The sequence below is a fragment of the Brassica napus genome, chromosome A5 (assembly GCF_020379485.1).
Source record: "Brassica napus cultivar Da-Ae chromosome A5, Da-Ae, whole genome shotgun sequence".
In the NCBI taxonomy this organism is placed as follows: Eukaryota; Viridiplantae; Streptophyta; class Magnoliopsida; order Brassicales; family Brassicaceae; genus Brassica; species Brassica napus.
This window is the reverse complement of record NC_063438.1, coordinates 12633906-12653848: the sequence shown is the minus strand read 5'-3', so window position 1 is coordinate 12653848 and position 19943 is coordinate 12633906. Positions and strand designations below refer to the sequence as shown.

The window sequence follows — 19943 nt, the reverse complement described above, 5'->3', positions numbered from 1 at the left end:
TATATAATGCCTTATAGGCAAATGCCTTAGCCATAGTTTCTTACTAGGCTTTCTATACCATTCATGATTTCTTACTCGGTTTTATGCCCTTTAGGCAATATTTTAAAACATCCATATGTTCAAGTAAGATCAGGCAAAATTTAATAAACTCAAGGTTAATTCCTTTGTATATAAAATCGTGAATGATCCTTAGGTTAAAACACAATTGCAATCATAAAGCAATAAGACTAGTCGTATCGAAAATTTTGGTCTATGCAAGAAGCAGTCATGCGATTAGATCAGTATAAGTGGTGAAGCCTTTTATTCTATACTGTTGTTGCAATATGTCATTCAACACATTGAATGTGGAATAGGTCTTCTCTAGTAACTCTTTCTTGGTTACTACTTCACCACAAAGTCTCAGCATTGAGACTGTCTTAAACAAGACTGAGTTGTACTCATCCATGACTTTGTAATCCCAGAATCTTAGATTCTTCTAGTCATTTCTTGCCTTTGGAAGCAACACCGTTTTCTGGTGGTAATTTCTATGCTGTAAAGCATACCCAAAGTCTAGTGGATTTTCCATAGTGATGTACTGATCTTTTAGACCTTCAACGAGATGATGGAATCCTGTACCAATTCATTCTCATTGTTTTCCTTGGTGATTGTATCACCAAATCCCTTTTCGATATCTGAGTCACATTGTCATTTAAAATTTAGGTTCACAATGTGGCTCATGCAGCCGCATGATATAGCAAGCTCGGCCACAAACAAGTTCTTACGCATCTATGAAAACAATCGATCATGGTGTGAGTCAGGTCACACGGCCATGTTAGTGTGATACAGCAATCTTAGAGATTGGTTCATGATACAATCCGGTTTATATATCAATCCAGATATAAGGCCATACTGCTTTTCAAATGTGATGCCTTAGATTTTCACGATTATTATGTGATACAACGATCTTAAGGATCGGATCATGATGCAGTCCGGGTCATGTGACTATCCGGATGCTAGGCCATACAGCCACTTAGATATGTATTAAGCCACACGGCTTTTAATCTATCAAGGGCACAAGGCCACGTGTGTGTGCAATGCATTAGACCTTACGGTCGTCCAATATGATTCATGACAAAACACAATGCCACACAATACATATCAAGTTTACCAATTTCAAAGTTGGTAATGTTTCAACTAGATTTTAGAATCAATCAATCTAGCAACCTAAATCTCATTCAAAAATCATTTTTAAACTTTCAATCTTTTAAGATTTCAAAACCTTTAGGAAATCAAAACAAGATTTAGGATCTTAAAACTTTCAAGTAGCCGATTAAGGGTTTCAAGGCTTTTAAGGATTTCGAATTTAGAGATTAGATCTATCAATCAATCTATCAATCCTAAACCTCAATCAATCAAGATTTCAATCTAGTGATTATGAGTTGATCAATTTTAATTCCTATTGATTCTAGGGTTTGATCAAGAACTCTTAGGGTTTTAGGTTTGATCACTAGGTTCTCAGATTAATCGGTATACCTCTGTTTGTAGGGTTGAACCGGACCACCAAGATGGACGGATAAACCTCGGACGCGTGCTGTCTGTTTCGCGAATGCAAGCTGATCTGGATTGCGAGCTGTCTCACTTGGAACGTGGACTGGCTTTGTTTTGAACAGGGAGCTGAGGACGTCTAGGATCAGAAACACCTTAGGGCTGGATCTGATCGGATGTATGCAAGCCAGAACTCAAGCGAGAACAATTTAGGGTTCTTCGCACTAACTCCTCTTCAGCTCATGAAACAATAAAAACAAAGAGTATTAGATTACATGAACATCATAATCTAAACAAGGTATCATCAAATAACTAAGGTATGATGAACTTATCTGTGACGCCCGTCACTTTCGAAATAATAATAAAAATGATGCGATAAATAATAGTTTCTGAAATCTCTATTTATAAATATAAAAGTCAACGTCCACGCTGGAAATCCATAATATAAAATAACATCCGAAATATAGATAACGGTATAAGTCTGAAATAGGAAATAACATAAACGATAAAAGCCAAAGGCCTAAAAGCCCGATAACGATAAAAGCGATAGAAGCCCAAAAGCCCAATAGCACCGGTCCGATAATCACTCCTGCTCGTCGGTCTCACCTGAAAGGGGGAAAGAAGGAGGGGTGAGCAACAGGGGAGTTGCCCAGCGAGGTATGGGATGCTAAACCGCAAACCACAGACTGAGTTCATAGCACTACTAAAATGTAGGCATAGCTCTAGCATGAAACAAACACGGTGCCTATTACACCACACAGAACAATCAATATGCGGCTAGAGGACTAGCCGTTACAACTCATGCGCTTATAGTATATAGCTACTCTATGCACCACGCATCTCCTCATAAGGATATATACATATACTCGAAGCGTCGCTAGTACAGTCTGTCTCTGTACCCCCGCCCATCGTAGCGTCAAATGCAAACGTCTCTGCACCACGCCCCAAACAGTAGCGTCGAAGCTCAAACGTCTCTGAACTCACGCCCATACCATACCGTAGCGTCGAAGCTCAGACATCTCTGAACTCACGCCCTCATCACATAATCCCTACTCATAACTATGTATATACATATATATAGCAGTTCTTAGCATCAATCATTTCACACAATCGTTGAATCCTCTATTATCCTAATTCCGGTTAACAATCAATATCAATAATGAACAAGCAAGACTCTCAAACAGACTCGATTCACAGAGACGGATCATGTTTCGAAACTAAACTTTCCATAATGGTAGTACTAAACTAGCTCGGGATTTAACGGAGTAGCCCTCACCTTAGCAATAGGGAAATGTGGTATCTATGAACTCCAGATGCTCAAATAGACTCCAAATCTGAAATCAGGGCGAAAAATCGAGTCAGAACGCCTTTCGAACGGTTTAAAAACGGGTCTGTCAAGGTTTATGGAAAAGTCAATTCGATGGTCAAAGGTCAATCCGGTCAACCCTTGACCAGAAATCAATTTGTCCTAACCGACCGGTTTACCCTAACCGAAACGAAATCAATTTAAACCGGTCAAACCAGTCAAACCAGCGGTTAACCGAGTCAACCGAGTTGACTCACCGGGTCGACTCAGCCGAGTTGGCGAGTCGTCGGCGAGTCACCGGCGACGGTCACCGACGGCGACGGCGATGGCTTACCGGTGGTGACGGCGGACGACGGCGGCGACAGAAGGCGGAGCACGGCGACAGCGACGGCGTTCCGGTGGTGGTCTGGCGGCGGAGACGATTTCTGGCGGCGGCGCGTGTAACTCACGCGCGCACAGAGGCGAAACTTCCGGATGCTCTAGCGGCTTCGTCCGGACTCCGATTGCGGCGTGGTCGGTGGCTACGGCTTCGTCTCGACGAGAGGAACACGATGGTGGCTCTGCATGCGCGAGATTCTCAACGGTTAAGAAGATATGGCCGATATACTGAACGGACGAAAACAAAGCTTAAGAGGCGGCGGTTTCCGACGATACTCAGCTGCGGTTGATGGTGATGACGAGCTTGACGATGTCCTGGCGTGCGGTGGCTCCGGCGAGGACTCCTGGTGGCAGCATGCAGTGGTTCCTATCTTTCTTTCTCTCACTCTCTCTTTTTCACTTCTTCTTCTCTCTAACTTTTCTGATTTCTTTTTGATGCAGGTGGAGAAAACAATGTGAAAATGGGGTATTTATAAACAAACATTTTAGTTTTGATGTATTGCTTGGGCCTTAGCCGGCTAACGAGTTCCGAGATCGAAATTCGGGTCGTTACAATTCTCCCCCACTTATAAGGAATTCGTCCCCGAATTCAAGTCATAATCTGACATGTCCAATGTCATCGTAACAAAACCTCGAATAATAATCCTTGCTCGGCTCAGGTCTCCTCTTGAATCTTATTCCTCCCAACGAACCTTGACCAACATCGTCACTAGATACATGGTCACCACTCCCTAGACTGATTTCACTTGCTGACCAATAAAGAGATATGTTCCCATATATTTTGGTTAAGCTTCTTTAGATTCCGAATCTTTGATTCTTCTTGAAACATCCTCCTTCAGATTTATTAGGTCGCCAACTTCAAAATCCAAATCCTTACGGCGCTTATCCACGTAACTCTTCTGACGGTCATGGGCTTCCTAACCTAAGCTTCGAGCATTTCCATTTGCTCTACCGTCTCTTGAATCATTGTTGATTCCATCTCACGTCTCTCCCCCACTTTGGTCCAACAAAGTGGTGTACGACTAGACCCACCATAAAAACCTCGACGATACCATCATAATACTCAAATGATAACAGGTATATCGCGATGAATCTTGATCGTTCCCAAGCTCTCCATAACAACAATCTGAATCTGCTTATATTTCGGTTAGAAGATCCCCCAAAAAAAACTAAAACTTAACCAAACGCGAACTCACAAAACTATGAAAAGCTCTTAAGTCAAATAAGGTGTGAGGTAACTCACACCAACCACAACCAATCATACACGATATTCACTAATCTCGAACTATACAAGATAACCACAAAACCACAAATATTAACACAAGCAAGTATGTTAAGAACACATACCCGCTTTCGGCTCAGCTCCATGGGGATCTCCAACCGCAAACGCACGTGGAGCGATGGCTAGACGCTTCGGTGGTGGTGGAAGTGCCGCATTGCCCCTCCTCGGGCAATCTCTGATGAAGTGACCTGGATGACCACAGCCAAAGCAGACATGTGCCGCTGCTGGTGCTGCTGGTGCTGCAATCTGTCTGACTGGTGGCGCAACCTGAGCATCAAATAGCCTACTCCGACAAACCCTACTCTTATGTCCCATCTTTCCACAGTAAAAGCACTGTATGCTCGGTTTGTCCCATGTCCTCTGCTGTGCCTCTGAAGTCCCTCCAAACTTAGGCTGAACTGCCTTGGAGTACTTCTGCTCCTCTGCCAAACCTGCCTCCTGCTCGGCAGCCTTCTCCACCAAATCTCCCAATCTGTGATAAGTGACGACACGGCACCTGTTGCGAATCTCCACTCGCATCCCATTCAAAAATTTTCTCATCAGGTCTTCCTCTAAAATGCCCTCTCCAGCAAATCTGCGAAGTTGGTTAAACACAACCTCATACTCCCTGATAGACATCTCACCCTGGCTTACATGCTCGAACTCGCATTTCTTCCTATCCATAGCTTCCTTCGGAAAGTATTTCCTATCGAACTCTCGGATGAAGTCTGCGAAGGTAAGCCTCTCTGGCCCAAGGTGACTCAATCGTATTCCCTCCCACCATATAAGAGCATCTCCACGAAGGTACTGCATAGTCAATCTGAGCGACAACTCTGGTGGACACTCAATAATCTCCAGCTTCCGCTGCAAGGCTAACTTCCAATCATGTGCAGCTACAGCATCCACTGTCCCACTAAAATGCTCCATATCCATGTTCCTCATCTGACGCGTCAGCCTGTAGAACCTCTCATCATAAACCGGGTAAACATGAGGTCGCGGTGGTGGTGGTGGTAGATCCTGAACACCATGAGCAAACTGCTGAGCTGGTCCGTGCTGCAGTGGAACCTGAGGAAGGGGAACCTGCTGAACGGGATCCTGATGATCATGCTGAGCGGGAATCTGCTGATCCTGCTGGACCTGAACCGGTGGAACTTGCTGAACCTGAATCTGTGGACCCTGCTGCACCTGAACCTGAGGAGCCTGCTGAACTGCAGCCATCTGACGAGCAACCTCCTGAGCAGCTACTCGGGCAGCCTCCTGAGCGGCCTGCCTGGCTGCCTCCTGGGCAATCTGCTGAAGTGCCTCCTGAGCGGCCTGTCTAGCGGCATCCTGAACCATCTGTCTCAATGCATCCTGATCAACTGGTGGAGCCGCGGGTGGCGGAACTGCGGGCTGCTCATGCTCATCTACATCGTCTCTAACAGCTCTGGTGGTCTGGGCACGGGTGGTTCTTCTCCTTGGCGGCATCTGAAAGGAAAGCGAAATGTTAACTTACGCTCAACTTTTGATACCAACATTTAAGGAGAAGTGATATCGAACGGAAAGGTGCTATTTATTTTCATTTTCAAAATTCCCAAATCCCCAAAAATATTTTGAAATCGTCTAAAACTGTTAAAATCGAATAAAACCGAATAAAACCAGGTCTCCAAAATCGCCATCCCGGGTCGGAGCCGGGACAGAACCCCGCTCTGATACCAAAACTGTGACGCCCGTCACTTTCGAAATAATAATAAAAATGATGCGATAAATAATAGTTTCTGAAATCTCTATTTATAAATATAAAAGTCAACGTCCACGCTGGAAATCCATAATATAAAATAACATCCGAAATATAGATAACGGTATAAGTCTGAAATAGGAAATAACATAAACGATAAAAGCCAAAGGCCTAAAAGCCCGATAACGATAAAAGCGATAGAAGCCCAAAAGCCCAATAGCACCGGTCCGATAATCACTCCTGCTCGTCGGTCTCACCTGAAAGGGGGAAAGAAGGAGGGGTGAGCAACAGGGGAGTTGCCCAGCGAGGTATGGGATGCTAAACCGCAAACCACAGACTGAGTTCATAGCACTACTAAAATGTAGGCATAGCTCTAGCATGAAACAAACACGGTGCCTATTACACCACACAGAACAATCAATATTCGGCTAGAGGACTAGCCGTTACAACTCATGCGCTTATAGTATATAGCTACTCTATGCACCACGCATCTCCTCATAAGGATATATACATATACTCGAAGCGTCGCTAGTACAGTCTGTCTCTGTACCCCCGCCCATCGTAGCGTCAAATGCAAACGTCTCTGCACCACGCCCCAAACAGTAGCGTCGAAGCTCAAACGTCTCTGAACTCACGCCCATACCATACCGTAGCGTCGAAGCTCAGACATCTCTGAACTCACGCCCTCATCACATAATCCCTACTCATAACTATGTATATACATATATATAGCAGTTCTTAGCATCAATCATTTCACACAATCGTTGAATCCTCTATTATCCTAATTCCGGTTAACAATCAATATCAATAATGAACAAGCAAGACTCTCAAACAGACTCGATTCACAGAGACGGATCATGTTTCGAAACTAAACTTTCCATAATGGTAGTACTAAACTAGCTCGGGATTTAACGGAGTAGCCCTCACCTTAGCAATAGGGAAATGTGGTATCTATGAACTCCAGATGCTCAAATAGACTCCAAATCTGAAATCAGGGCGAAAAATCGAGTCAGAACGCCTTTCGAACGGTTTAAAACGGGTCTGGTCAAGGTTTATGGAAAAGTCAATTCGATGGTCAAAGGTCAATCCGGTCAACCCTTGACCAGAAATCAATTTGTCCTAACCGACCGGTTTACCCTAACCGAAACGAAATCAATTTAAACCGGTCAAACCAGTCAAACCAGCGGTTAACCGAGTCAACCGAGTTGACTCACCGGGTCGACTCAGCCGAGTTGGCGAGTCGTCGGCGAGTCACCGGCGACGGTCACCGACGGCGACGGCGATGGCTTACCGGTGGTGACGGCGGACGACGGCGGCGACAGAAGGCGGAGCACGGCGACAGCGACGGCGTTCCGGTGGTGGTCTGGCGGCGGAGACGATTTCTGGCGGCGGCGCGTGTAACTCACGCGCGCACAGAGGCGAAACTTCCGGATGCTCTAGCGGCTTCGTCCGGACTCCGATTGCGGCGTGGTCGGTGGCTACGGCTTCGTCTCGACGAGAGGAACACGATGGTGGCTCTGCATGCGCGAGATTCTCAACGGTTAAGAAGATATGGCCGATATACTGAACGGACGAAAACAAAGCTTAAGAGGCGGCGGTTTCCGACGATACTCAGCTGCGGTTGATGGTGATGACGAGCTTGACGATGTCCTGGCGTGCGGTGGCTCCGGCGAGGACTCCTGGTGGCAGCATGCAGTGGTTCCTATCTTTCTTTCTCTCACTCTCTCTTTTTCACTTCTTCTTCTCTCTAACTTTTCTGATTTCTTTTTGATGCAGGTGGAGAAAACAATGTGAAAATGGGGTATTTATAAACAAACATTTTAGTTTTGATGTATTGCTTGGGCCTTAGCCGGCTAACGAGTTCCGAGATCGAAATTCGGGTCGTTACATTATCTTTTACAAGATTTGAATTTGGATAGAAAAATCTTGTTGGCTCGGATTAGGGTTCCAAGAACTTAAGTCGGCGCCGTGTATTATTTCTGCGAGTGTGGGCGCGTCTGAGATCGGATCGACCAACGGTTTGCGGTGATGGATTCCTCTCGTCAAGAGCTTCAATTTGATACGTGGCTCGTCGTCTGGGTCGTCGGGGTTGGAGAGATCGATCGATTTGAAGTTCCGCCTGATTTAGGGTTTATGTGTGACGGATTTTGGGTTATGGTTTTGTCTCAGAGATTTAGAGTCTATCGTGCTGATAACGTGTTGTGAACAATAGAGAATTCGTGTGTAATTGTTCTATGTTATTATTAATCATCAAAAGGGGTTCCTTATATAAGGATTACAAGATAGAGATAAATGGAAAGAGTACTTATCCTAATCCTACATGAAATAGGAAATCTACTAAATACATAAAAGGAAAGATAACATCTAATAGGAAAAGGAAAGATGGTTTCCTTTTCTCTCTAAGCTTGTGGCCGCCTCTCTCTCTACTGAAGTCGGCTCTCTCTCTCTCCTCTTGGACGCGGCCGTGGTTGGGCCTGGTCGTGGCCTGATGGGCCTTCTCTTCTTGTCTTGGTTAATGGCAATCCACACATGTTCATAACAGTATATAAGAAGATCCCGTCAGAGGTTCGAGATTTTTACTTGGTGAAATTCACTCTCAACCTAATATTTCAGATTGGCCGATGAAATGCAGCCCGCATGTGCACAAGTCTCGGCCAAAAGCATCCTGACGGGAGCATTAAAACCCAAAAGAGTTAATTCATCCCTTCAGTACGCTTGCCCATCAGTACGCTTGCCCATCAGTACGCTTGGCCTCGATCATACCAAGGAAAAATGTTAACACTTGGTTGGATGATGGAAAGTCGAGCCAGCATAAGTACTACTTGGACCAATCAGACTGACTTGGACAGTCCAGTCCATCAAAACTCGAGCTTATGTCCAGATCAGTACACGGATCAGTCCACGGGAAGGGCCAGCATGCTGATATGTGTACTGACATGGTGCATCAGTTGTCCAAAATCAGTACACGGACAGTCCACGGGAAGGGCCAGCATGCTGATATGTATGGTCAGCATACTGATATGAGTTCAGTACACGGATCAGTCCACGGGAAGGGCCAGCGTGCTGATATGTGTACTGACATGGTGCATCAGTTTTCCAAAATCAGTACACGGACAGTCCACGGGAAGGGCCAGCATGCTGATATGTGTGGTCAGCATGCTGATATGAGTTCAGTACACGGATCAGTCCACGGATCAGTACACGGACAGTCCACGGGAAGGGCCAGCATGCTGATATGTGTGGTCAGCATGCTGATATGAGTTCAGTACACGGACAGTCCACGGGAAGGGCCAGCATGCTGATATGTATGGTCAGCATGCTGATATGAGTTCAGTACACGGATCAGTCCACGGGAAGGGCCAGCGTGCTGATATGTGTACTGACATGGTGCATCAGTTGTCTAAAATCAGTACACGGACAGTCCACGGGAAGGGCCAGCATGCTGATATGTGTGGTCAGCATGCTGATATGAGTTCAGTACACGGATCAGTCCACGGATCAGTACACGGACAGTCCACGGGAAGGGCCAGCATGCTGATATGTGTGGTCAGCATGCTGATATGAGTTCAGTACACGGATCAGTACACGGATCAGTACACGGACAGTCCACGGGAAGGGCCAGCATGCTGATATGTGTGGTCAGCATGCTGATATGAGTTCAGTACACGGATCAGTACACGGATCAGTACACGAATCAGTCCACGGGAAGGGCCAGCATGCTGATATGTGTGGTCAGCATGCTGATATGAGTTCAGTACACGGATCAGTACACGGACAGTCCACGGGAAGGGCCAGCATGCTGATATGTGTGGTCAGCATGCTGATATGAGTTCAGTACACGGATCAGTACACGGATCAGTACACGGACAGTCCACGGGAAGGGCCAGCATGCTGATATGTGTGGTCCGCATGCTGATATGAGTTCAGTACTCGGATCAGTACACGGATCAGTACACGAATCAGTCCACGGGAAGGGCCAGCATGCTGATATGTGTGGTCAGCATGCTGATATGAGTTCAGTACACGGATCAGTACACGGATCAGTACACGGACAGTCCACGGGAAGGGCCAGCATGCTGATATGTGTGGTCAGCATGCTGATATGAGTTCAGTACACGGATCAGTACACGGATCAGTACACGGATCAGTCCACGGGAAGGGCCAGCATGCTGATATGTGTACTGACATGATGCATCAGTTGTCCAAATCAGTACACGGACAGTCCACGGGAAGGGCCAGCATGCTGATATGTGTGGTCCGCATGCTGATATGAGTTCCGTACACGGATCAGTCCATGGACAGTCTGTGTGTGCTAACGGACAGGCACGGACGTCCTGCGTGTGCTGACGGACGTCCTGTGTGTACCGAACAGACAGCCCACGTGGGCCAAAATCACCCGAACAGTCCACAGGAAGGGCCAGCATGCTGATATGTGTACTGACGGACGACCACGGACGTCCTGTGTGTGCTGACGGACGTCCTGTGTGTACTGACGGACGTCCTGTGTGTGCTGACGGACGTCCTGTGTGTACTGACGGACACACGGACACACACGGACGTCCTGCGTGTGCTGACGGACGCCCTGCGTGTGCTGACGGACGCCCTGTGTGTGCTGACGGACGGCCACGGACGTCCTCTGTGTACTGACGGACGTCCTGTGTGTGCTGACGGACGGCCACGGACGGCCACGGACGTCCTTTGTGTGCTGACGGACGTCCTGTGTGTAGTGACGGACGTCCTGCGTGTGCTGACGGTCACACGGACACACACGGACAGCCACGGACGTCCTGCGTGTGCTGACGGACGTCCTCTGTGTGCTGACGGACGTCCTGTGTGTGCTGACAGACGTCCTGTGTGCACTGACGGACACACGGACACACACGGACAGCCACTGACGTCCTGCGTGTGCTGACGGACGTCCTGCGTGTGCTGACGGACGTCCTGTGTGCACTGACGGACACACGGACACACACGGACAGCCACGGACGTCCTGCGTGTGCTGACGGACGTCCTGTGTGTGCTGACGGACTTCCTGTGTGCACTGACGGACACACGGACACACACGGACAGCCACGGACGTCCTGCGTGTGCTGACGGACGTCCTGTGTGTACTGAACAGACAGCCCACGTGGGCCAAAATCACCCGAACAGTCCACGGAGCGTGCTGATATGTGTACTGATGGACAGCCGGACGTCCTGTGTGTGCTGACGGACGGCCACGGACGTCCTGTGTGTGCTGACGGACGGCCACGGACGTCCTGTGTGTGCTGACGGACACACACGGACGTCCGTGTGTACTGAACAGACAGCCCACGTGGGCCAAAATCACCCACGGACAGCCAAAATCACCCGAGAAGCCAAAAATGCAAAAATTAATATTTTTGAAGAAAGTTTTCTGAAAAGAAACATCAAAAATATGTCAACAAAGAGTTTAGGATGTCAAGTGTTGATCAAAAGTTGCTGTAGACATCCGTTTAGACCACGAAACTCCGACCTTTGTAGCATGCAAAAGACATGGTTAGAAGCAAAAGAAATTTATGAAAATTTGAAGTTCCGCCTGATTTAGGGTTTATGTGTGACGGATTTTGGGTTATGGTTTTGTCTCAGAGATTTAGAGTCTATCGTGCTGATAACGTGTTGTGAACAATAGAGAATTCGTGTGTAATTGTTCTATGTTATTATTAATCATCAAAAGGGGTTCCTTATATAAGGATTACAAGATAGAGATAAATGGAAAGAGTACTTATCCTAATCCTACATGAAATAGGAAATCTACTAAATACATAAAAGGAAAGATAACATCTAATAGGAAAGGAAAGATGGTTTCCTTTTCTCTCTAAGCTTGTGGCCGCCTCTCTCTCTACTGAAGTCGGCTCTCTCTCTCTCCTCTTGGACGCGGCCGTGGTTGGGCCTGGTCGTGGCCTGATGGGCCTTCTCTTCTTGTCTGGTTAATGGCAATCCACACATGTTCATAACAGTATATAAGAAGATCCCGTCAGAGGTTCGAGATTTTTACTTGGTGAAATTCACTCTCAACCTAATATTTCAGATTGGCCGATGAAATGCAGCCCGCATGTGCACAAGTCTCGGCCAAAAGCATCCTGACGGGAGCATTAAAACCCAAAAGAGTTAATTCATCCCTTCAGTACGCTTGCCCCTCAGTACGCTTGCCCATCAGTACGCTTGGCCTCGATCATACCAAGGAAAAAATGTTAACACTTGGTTGGATGATGGAAGTCGAGCCAGCATAAGTACTACTTGGACCAATCAGACTGACTTGGACAGTCCAGTCCATCAAACTCGAGCTTATGTCCAGATCAGTACACGGATCAGTCCACGGGAAGGGCCAGCATGCTGATATGTGTACTGACATGGTGCATCAGTTGTCCAAAATCAGTACACGGACAGTCCACGGGAAGGGCCAGCATGCCGATATGTATGGTCAGCATACTGATATGAGTTCAGTACACGGATCAGTCCACGGGAAGGGCCAGCGTGCTGATATGTGTACTGACATGGTGCATCAGTTTTCCAAAATCAGTACACGGACAGTCCACGGGAAGGGCCAGCATGCTGATATGTGGTCAGCATGCTGATATGAGTTCAGTACACGGATCAGTCCACGGATCAGTACACGGACAGTCCACGGGAAGGGCCAGCATGCTGATATGTGTGGTCAGCATGCTGATATGAGTTCAGTACACGGACAGTCCACGGGAAGGGCCAGCATGCTGATATGTATGGTCAGCATGCTGATATGAGTTCAGTACACGGATCAGTCACGGGAAGGGCCAGCGTGCTGATATGTGTACTGACATGGTGCATCAGTTGTCTAAAATCAGTACACGGACAGTCCACGGGAAGGGCCAGCATGCTGATATGTGTGGTCAGCATGCTGATATGAGTTCAGTACACGGATCAGTCCACGGATCAGTACACGACAGTCCACGGGAAGGGCCAGCATGCTGATATGTGTGGTCAGCATGCTGATATGAGTTCAGTACACGGATCAGTACACGGATCAGTACACGGACAGTCCACGGGAAGGGCCAGCATGCTGATATGTGGTCAGCATGCTGATATGAGTTCAGTACACGGATCAGTACACGGATCAGTACACGAATCAGTCCACGGGAAGGGCCAGCATGCTGATATGTGTGGTCAGCATGCTGATATGAGTTCAGTACACGGATCAGTACACGGACAGTCCACGGGAAGGGCCAGCATGCTGATATGTGTGGTCAGCATGCTGATATGAGTTCAGTACACGGATCAGTACACGGATCAGTACACGGACAGTCCACGGGAAGGGCCAGCATGCTGATATGTGTGGTCCGCATGCTGATATGAGTTCAGTACTCGGATCAGTACACGGATCAGTACACGAATCAGTCCACGGGAAGGGCCAGCATGCTGATATGTGTGGTCAGCATGCTGATATGAGTTCAGTACACGGATCAGTACACGGATCAGTACACGGACAGTCCACGGGAAGGGCCAGCATGCTGATATGTGTGGTCAGCATGCTGATATGAGTTCAGTACACGGATCAGTACACGGATCAGTACACGGATCAGTCCACGGGAAGGGCCAGCATGCTGATATGTGTACTGACATGATGCATCAGTTGTCCAAAATCAGTACACGGACAGTCCACGGGAAGGGCCAGCATGCTGATATGTGTGGTCCGCATGCTGATATGAGTTCCGTACACGGATCAGTCCATGGACAGTCTGTGTGTGCTAACGGACAGGCACGGACGTCCTGCGTGTGCTGACGGACGTCCTGTGTGTACCGAACAGACAGCCCACGTGGGCCAAAATCACCCGAACAGTCCACAGGAAGGGCCAGCATGTGATATGTGTACTGACGGACGACCACGGACGTCCTGTGTGTGCTGACGGACGTCCTGTGTGTACTGACGGACGTCCTGTGTGTGCTGACGGACGTCCTGTGTGTACTGACGGACACACGGACACACACGGACGTCCTGCGTGTGCTGACGGACGCCCTGCGTGTGCTGACGGACGCCCTGTGTGTGCTGACGGACGGCCACGGACGTCCTCTGTGTACTGACGGACGTCCTGTGTGTGCTGACGGACGGCCACGGACGGCCACGGACGTCCTTGTGTGCTGACGGACGTCCTGTGTGTAGTGACGGACGTCCTGCGTTGTGCTGACGGTCACACGGACACACACGGACAGCCACGGACGTCCTGCGTGTGCTGACGGACGTCCTCTGTGTGCTGACGGACGTCCTGTGTGTGCTGACAGACGTCCTGTGTGCACTGACGGACACACGGACACACACGGACAGCCACTGACGTCCTGCGTGTGCTGACGGACGTCCTGCGTGTGCTGACAGACGTCCTGTGTGCACTGACGGACACACGGACACACACGGACAGCCACGGACGTCCTGCGTGTGCTGACGGACGTCCTGTGTGTGCTGACGGACTTCCTGTGTGCACTGACGGACACACGGACACACACGGACAGCACGGACGTCCTGCGTGTGCTGACGGACGTCCTGTGTACTGAAAAACAGACAGCCCACGTGGGCCAAAATCACCCGAACAGTCCACGGAGCGTGCTGATATGTGTACTGATGGACAGCCGGACGTCCTGTGTGTGCTGACGGACGGCCACGGACGTCCTGTGTGTGCTGACGGACGGCCACGGACGTCCTGTGTGTGCTGACGGACACACACGGACGTCCGTGTGTACTGAACAGACAGCCCACGTGGGCCAAAATCACCCACGGACAGCCACAAATCACCCGAGAAGCAAAAATGCAAAAATTAAATTTTTGAAGAAAGTTTTCTGAAAAGAAACATCAAAAATATGTCAACAAAGAGTTTAGGATGTCAAGTGTTGATCAAACGTTGCTGTTAGACATCCGTTTAGACCACGAAACTCCGACCTTTGTAGCATGCAAAAGACATGGTTAGAGCAAGAAAATGAAAATTTATGAAAATTTGAAGTTCCGCTGATTTAGGGTTTATGGTGACGGATTTGGGTTATGGTTTGTCTCAGAAGATTTAGAGTCTATCGTGCTGATAACGTGTTGTGAACAATAGAGAATTCGTGTGTAATTGTTCTATGTTATTATTAATCATCAAAAGGGGTTCCTTATATAAGGATTACAAGATAGAGATAAATGAAAAGAAGTACTTATCCTAATCCTACATGAAATAGGAAATCTACTAAATCATAAAAGAAAGATAACATCTAATAGGAAAAGAAAGATGGTTTCCTTTCTCTCTAAGCTTGTGGCCGCCTCTCTCTCTACTGAAGTCGGCTCTCTCTCTCTCCTCTTGGACGCGGCCGTGGTTGGGCCTGGTCGTGGCCTGATGGGCCTTCTCTTCTTGTCTCTGGTTAATGGCAATCCACACATGTTCAACAGTATATAGAAGATTCCGTCAGAGGTTCGAGATTTTTACTTGGTGAAATTCACTCTCAACCTAATATTTCAGATTGGCCGATGAAATGCAGCCCGCTGTGCACAAGTCTCGGCCAAAAGCATCCTGACGGGAGCATTAAAACCCAAAAGAGTTTAATTCATCCCTTCAGTACGCTTTGCCCATCAGTACGCTTGCCCATCAGTACGCTTGGCCTCGATCATACCAAGGAAAAATGTTAACACTTGGTTGGATGAGGGAAAAGTCGAGCCAGCATAAGTACTACTTGGACCAATCAGACTGACTTGGACAGTCCAGTCCATCAAAACTCGAGCTTATGTCCAGATCATACACGGATCAGTCCACGGGAAGGGCCAGCATGCTGATATGTGTACTGACATGGTGCATCAGTGTCCAAAATCAGTACACGGACAGTCCACTGGAAGGGCCAGCATGCTGATTATGTATGGTCAGCATACTGATATGAGTTCAGTACACGGATCAGTCCACGGGAAGGGCCAGCGTGCTGATATGTGTACTGACATGGTGCATCAGTTTCCAAAATCAGTACACGGACAGTCCACGGGAGGGCCAGCATGCTGATATGTGTGGTCAGCATGCTGATATGAGTTCAGTACACGGATCAGTCCACGGATCAGTACACGGACAGTCCACGGGAAGGGCCAGCATGCTGATATGTGTGTGTCAGCATGCTGATATGAGTTCCGTACACGGACAGTCCACGGAAGGGCCAGCATGCTGATATGTATGGTCAGCATGCTGATATGAGTTCAGTACACGGATCAGTCCACGGGAAGGGCCAGCGTGCTGATATGTGTACTGACATGGTGCATAGTTGTCTAAAATCAGTACACGGACAGTCCACGGGGAAGGGCCAGCATGCTGATATGTGTGGTCAGCATGCTGATATGAGTTCAGTACACGGATCAGTCCACGGATCAGTACACGGACAGTCCACGGGAAGGGCCAGCATGCTGATATGTGTGGTCAGCATGCTGATATGAGTTCAGTACACGGATCAGTACACGGATCAGTACACGGACAGTCCACGGGAAGGGCCAGCATGCTGATATGTGTGGTCAGCATGCTGATATGAGTTCAGTACACGGATCAGTACACGGATCAGTACACGAATCAGTCCACGGGAAGGGCCAGCATGCTGATATGTGTGGTCAGCATGTGATATGAGTTCAGTACACGGATCAGTACACGGACAGTCCACGGGAAGGGCCAGCATGCTGATATGTGTGGTCAGCATGCTGATATGAGTTCAGTACACGGATCAGTACACGGATCAGTACACGGACAGTCCACGGGAAGGCCAGCATGCTGATATGTGTGGTCCGCATGCTGATATGAGTTCAGTACTCGGATCAGTACACGGATCAGTACACGACATCAGTCCACGGGAAGGGCCAGCATGCTGATATGTGTGGTCAGCATGCTGATATGAGTTCAGTACACGGATCAGTACCACGGATCAGTACCGGACAGTCCACGGGAAGGGCCAGCATGCTGATATGTGTGGTCAGCATGCGTGATATGAGTTCAGTAACAGGATCAGTACACGGATCAGTACACGGATCAGTCCACGGGAAGGGCCAGCATGCTGATATGTGTACTGACATTGATGCATCAGTTGTCCAAAATCAGTACACGGACAGTCCACGGAAGGGCAGCATGCTGATATGTGTGGTCCGCATGCTGATAGAGTTCCGTACACGATCAGTCATGGACAGTCTGGTGTGCTAACGGACAGGCACGGACGTCCTGCGTGTGCTGACGGACGTCCTGTGTGTACCGAACAGACAGCCCACGTGGGCCAAAATCACCCGAACAGTCCACAGGAAGGGCCAGCATGCTGATATGTGTACTGACGGACGACCACGGGACGTCCTGTGTGTGCTGACGGACGTCCTGTGTGTACCTGACGGACGTCCTGTGTGTGCTGACGGACGTCCTGTGTGTACTGACGGACAAACGGACACACACGGACGTCCGCGTGTGCTGACGGACGCCCTGCGTGTGCTGACGGACGCCCTGTGTGTGCTGACGGACGGCCACGGACGTCCTCTGTGTACTGACGGACGTGTGTGTGTGCTGACGGACGGCCACGGACGGCCACGGACGTCCTTTGTGTGCTGACGGACGTCCTGTGGTAGTGACGGACGTCCTGCGTGTGCTGACGGTACACCGGACACACACGGACAGCCACGGACGTCCTGCGTGTGCTGACGGACGTCCTCTGTGTGCTGACGGACGTCCTGGGTGTGCTGACAGGACGTCCTGTGTGCACTGACGGACACACGGACACACACGGACAGCCACTGACGTCCTGCGTGTGGTGCTGACGGACGTCCTGCGTGTGCTGACGGACGTCCTGTGTGCACTGACGGACACACGGACACACACGGACAGCCCACGGACGTCCTGCGTGTGCTGACGGACGTCCTGTGTGTGCTGACGGACTTCCTTTGTGCACTGACGGACACACGGACACACACGGACAGCACGGACGTCCTGCGTGTGCTGACGGACGTCCTGTGTGTACTGAACAGACAGCCCACGTGGCCAAAAATCCCGAAACAGTCCACGGAGCGTGCTGATATGTGTACTGATGGACAGCCGGACGTCTGTGTGTTGCTGACGGACGGCCACGGACGTCCTGTGTGTGCTGACGGACGGCCACGGACGTCCTGTGTGGCTGACGGACACACACACGGACGTCCGTGTGTACTGAACAGACAGCCCACGTGGGCCAAAATCACCCACGGACAGCCAAAATCACCCGAGAAGCCAAAAATGCAAAAATTAATTTTTTGAAGAAAGTTTCTGAAAAGAAACATCAAAAATATGTCAACAAAGAGTTTAGGATGTCAAGTGTTGATCAAAAGTTGCTGTAGACATCGTTTAGACCACGAAACTCCGACCTTTGTAGCATGCAAAAGACATGGTTAGAAGCAAAAGAAATTTATGAAAATTTACCAGAAAAAGCTTTAACCATCCTTATAATGCATGCAAAAATCAGATTCTAATTCGAAGTATTTTGTTTTTTACATTAAAAATACTCCCCGGAACACAACCAATGTCTACTAGTGACAGACTGAAAAAAGCGTTTTGTATATATAAGGGGTAGGCACTCTCTTGAGCCTCCTACCCCCCAGTACCCGAACGGTTCGGTCGGTACGTCGTGTTGGACTGTTCGGTCCAACACTATCGAGGGCTGGGTTGAGGTCGATGGCCGGATTGTCCCCGGTGAATTTTCCGGGAACTTTTCCGGTGAATTTTCCGGGTGGACCGTTTTGGCCCTAACTTCAAATTTTCGCGCTTGCATGGTCTTGGCCTGGTTTCATCCGTCTTCCAGTTGCTTTTTTTTTGATTACATCTCAAGAGTGGTTGGAAAGATTGATGTTAGCGGGGAATGAACATTCGGCGTATGAGTGGTGATTGGATAGCTAGTGTTTGTAGGCTCTGTGCTCGCGCACCCAACTACAGACACAACTATCCTCCTCAGTTTCTTCACTAGCTAGTTTTTAGCTTGTTGAACTGATCCGGGGCCTGTGTTGCGTACATATCTGGAAGGAATTGTTAGGCTTTGCTTAAAATGTTGTTTGCGGCATCTCCTTCGGTGGGGAAGTCGGTGAACACATAAGCCGGCCACTTGTGATCCTTGCGTCTTTGCATAGTTTATGCATGTTCCGAAAGGTGAATAAGCTGTTTGCTGAGATCTCGGTTGCGGAAATATTATGGCGGTGACCCGAAGAAATTCTGTCCGCTAAGCACGTTTGTCTCCGGATAAAAGATGACGGTCAAGTCTGCGTCTGTTCCCACTTTCCATGTGTTTGCGGGAATATGACGTGGTCTTGTCCTGATTTATGAATGCTACCTGGTTGATCCTGCCAGTAGTCATATGCTTGTCTCAAAGATTAAGCCATGCATGTGTAAGTATGAACGAATTCAGACTGTGAAACTGCGAAGGCTCATTAAATCAGTTATAGTTTGTTTGATGGTAACTACTACTCGGATAACCGTAGTAATTCTAGAGCTAATACGTGAACAAATCCACTACTTATAACCTAAAACACGTGCAACCCCCACTGGAAGGGATGCATTTATTAGATAAAGGTCGACGCGGGCTCTGCCCGTTGCTCTGATGATTCATGATAACTCGACGGATCACATGGCCTTAGTGCTGGCGACGCATCATTCAAATTTCTGCCCTATCAACTTTCGATGGTAGGATAGTGGCCTACCATGGTGGTAACGGGTGACGGAGAATTAGGGTTCGATTCCGGAGAGGGAGCCTGAGAAACGGCTACCACATCCAAGGAAGGC

At 48.6% G+C, this 19943-nt stretch overlaps 1 protein-coding gene and 1 long non-coding RNA gene across 2 annotated transcripts; both read right to left on the bottom strand.

Moving 5' to 3' along the window:
* Positions 1-1914: 1914 nt before the first annotated feature.
* LOC125609221 lies at positions 1915-2859 on the bottom strand. Its single transcript, XR_007339638.1, has 2 exons — positions 2801-2859; positions 1915-2130 (listed from the first exon to the last, which is right to left on the bottom strand). It is a non-coding gene; the product is annotated as an uncharacterized LOC125609221 (long non-coding RNA).
* A 66-nt stretch (positions 2860-2925) lies between these two features.
* On the bottom strand, positions 2926-8079 carry LOC125609220. Its single transcript, XM_048780361.1, has 2 exons — positions 7114-8079; positions 2926-6443 (listed from the first exon to the last, which is right to left on the bottom strand). The coding sequence occupies exon 2, from the start codon at positions 5934-5936 to the stop codon at positions 4542-4544; it is 1395 nt and encodes a 464-aa protein (XP_048636318.1). The 5' UTR covers positions 5937-6443; positions 7114-8079; the 3' UTR covers positions 2926-4541.
* Between the last annotated feature and the right edge of the window lie 11864 nt (positions 8080-19943).

Excerpts from the sequence above, each read along its gene's own strand:
- LOC125609220 (XM_048780361.1), bottom strand. The coding sequence starts at position 5,936 with ATGCCGCCAAGGAGAAGAACCACCCGTGCCCAGACCACCAGAGCTGTT.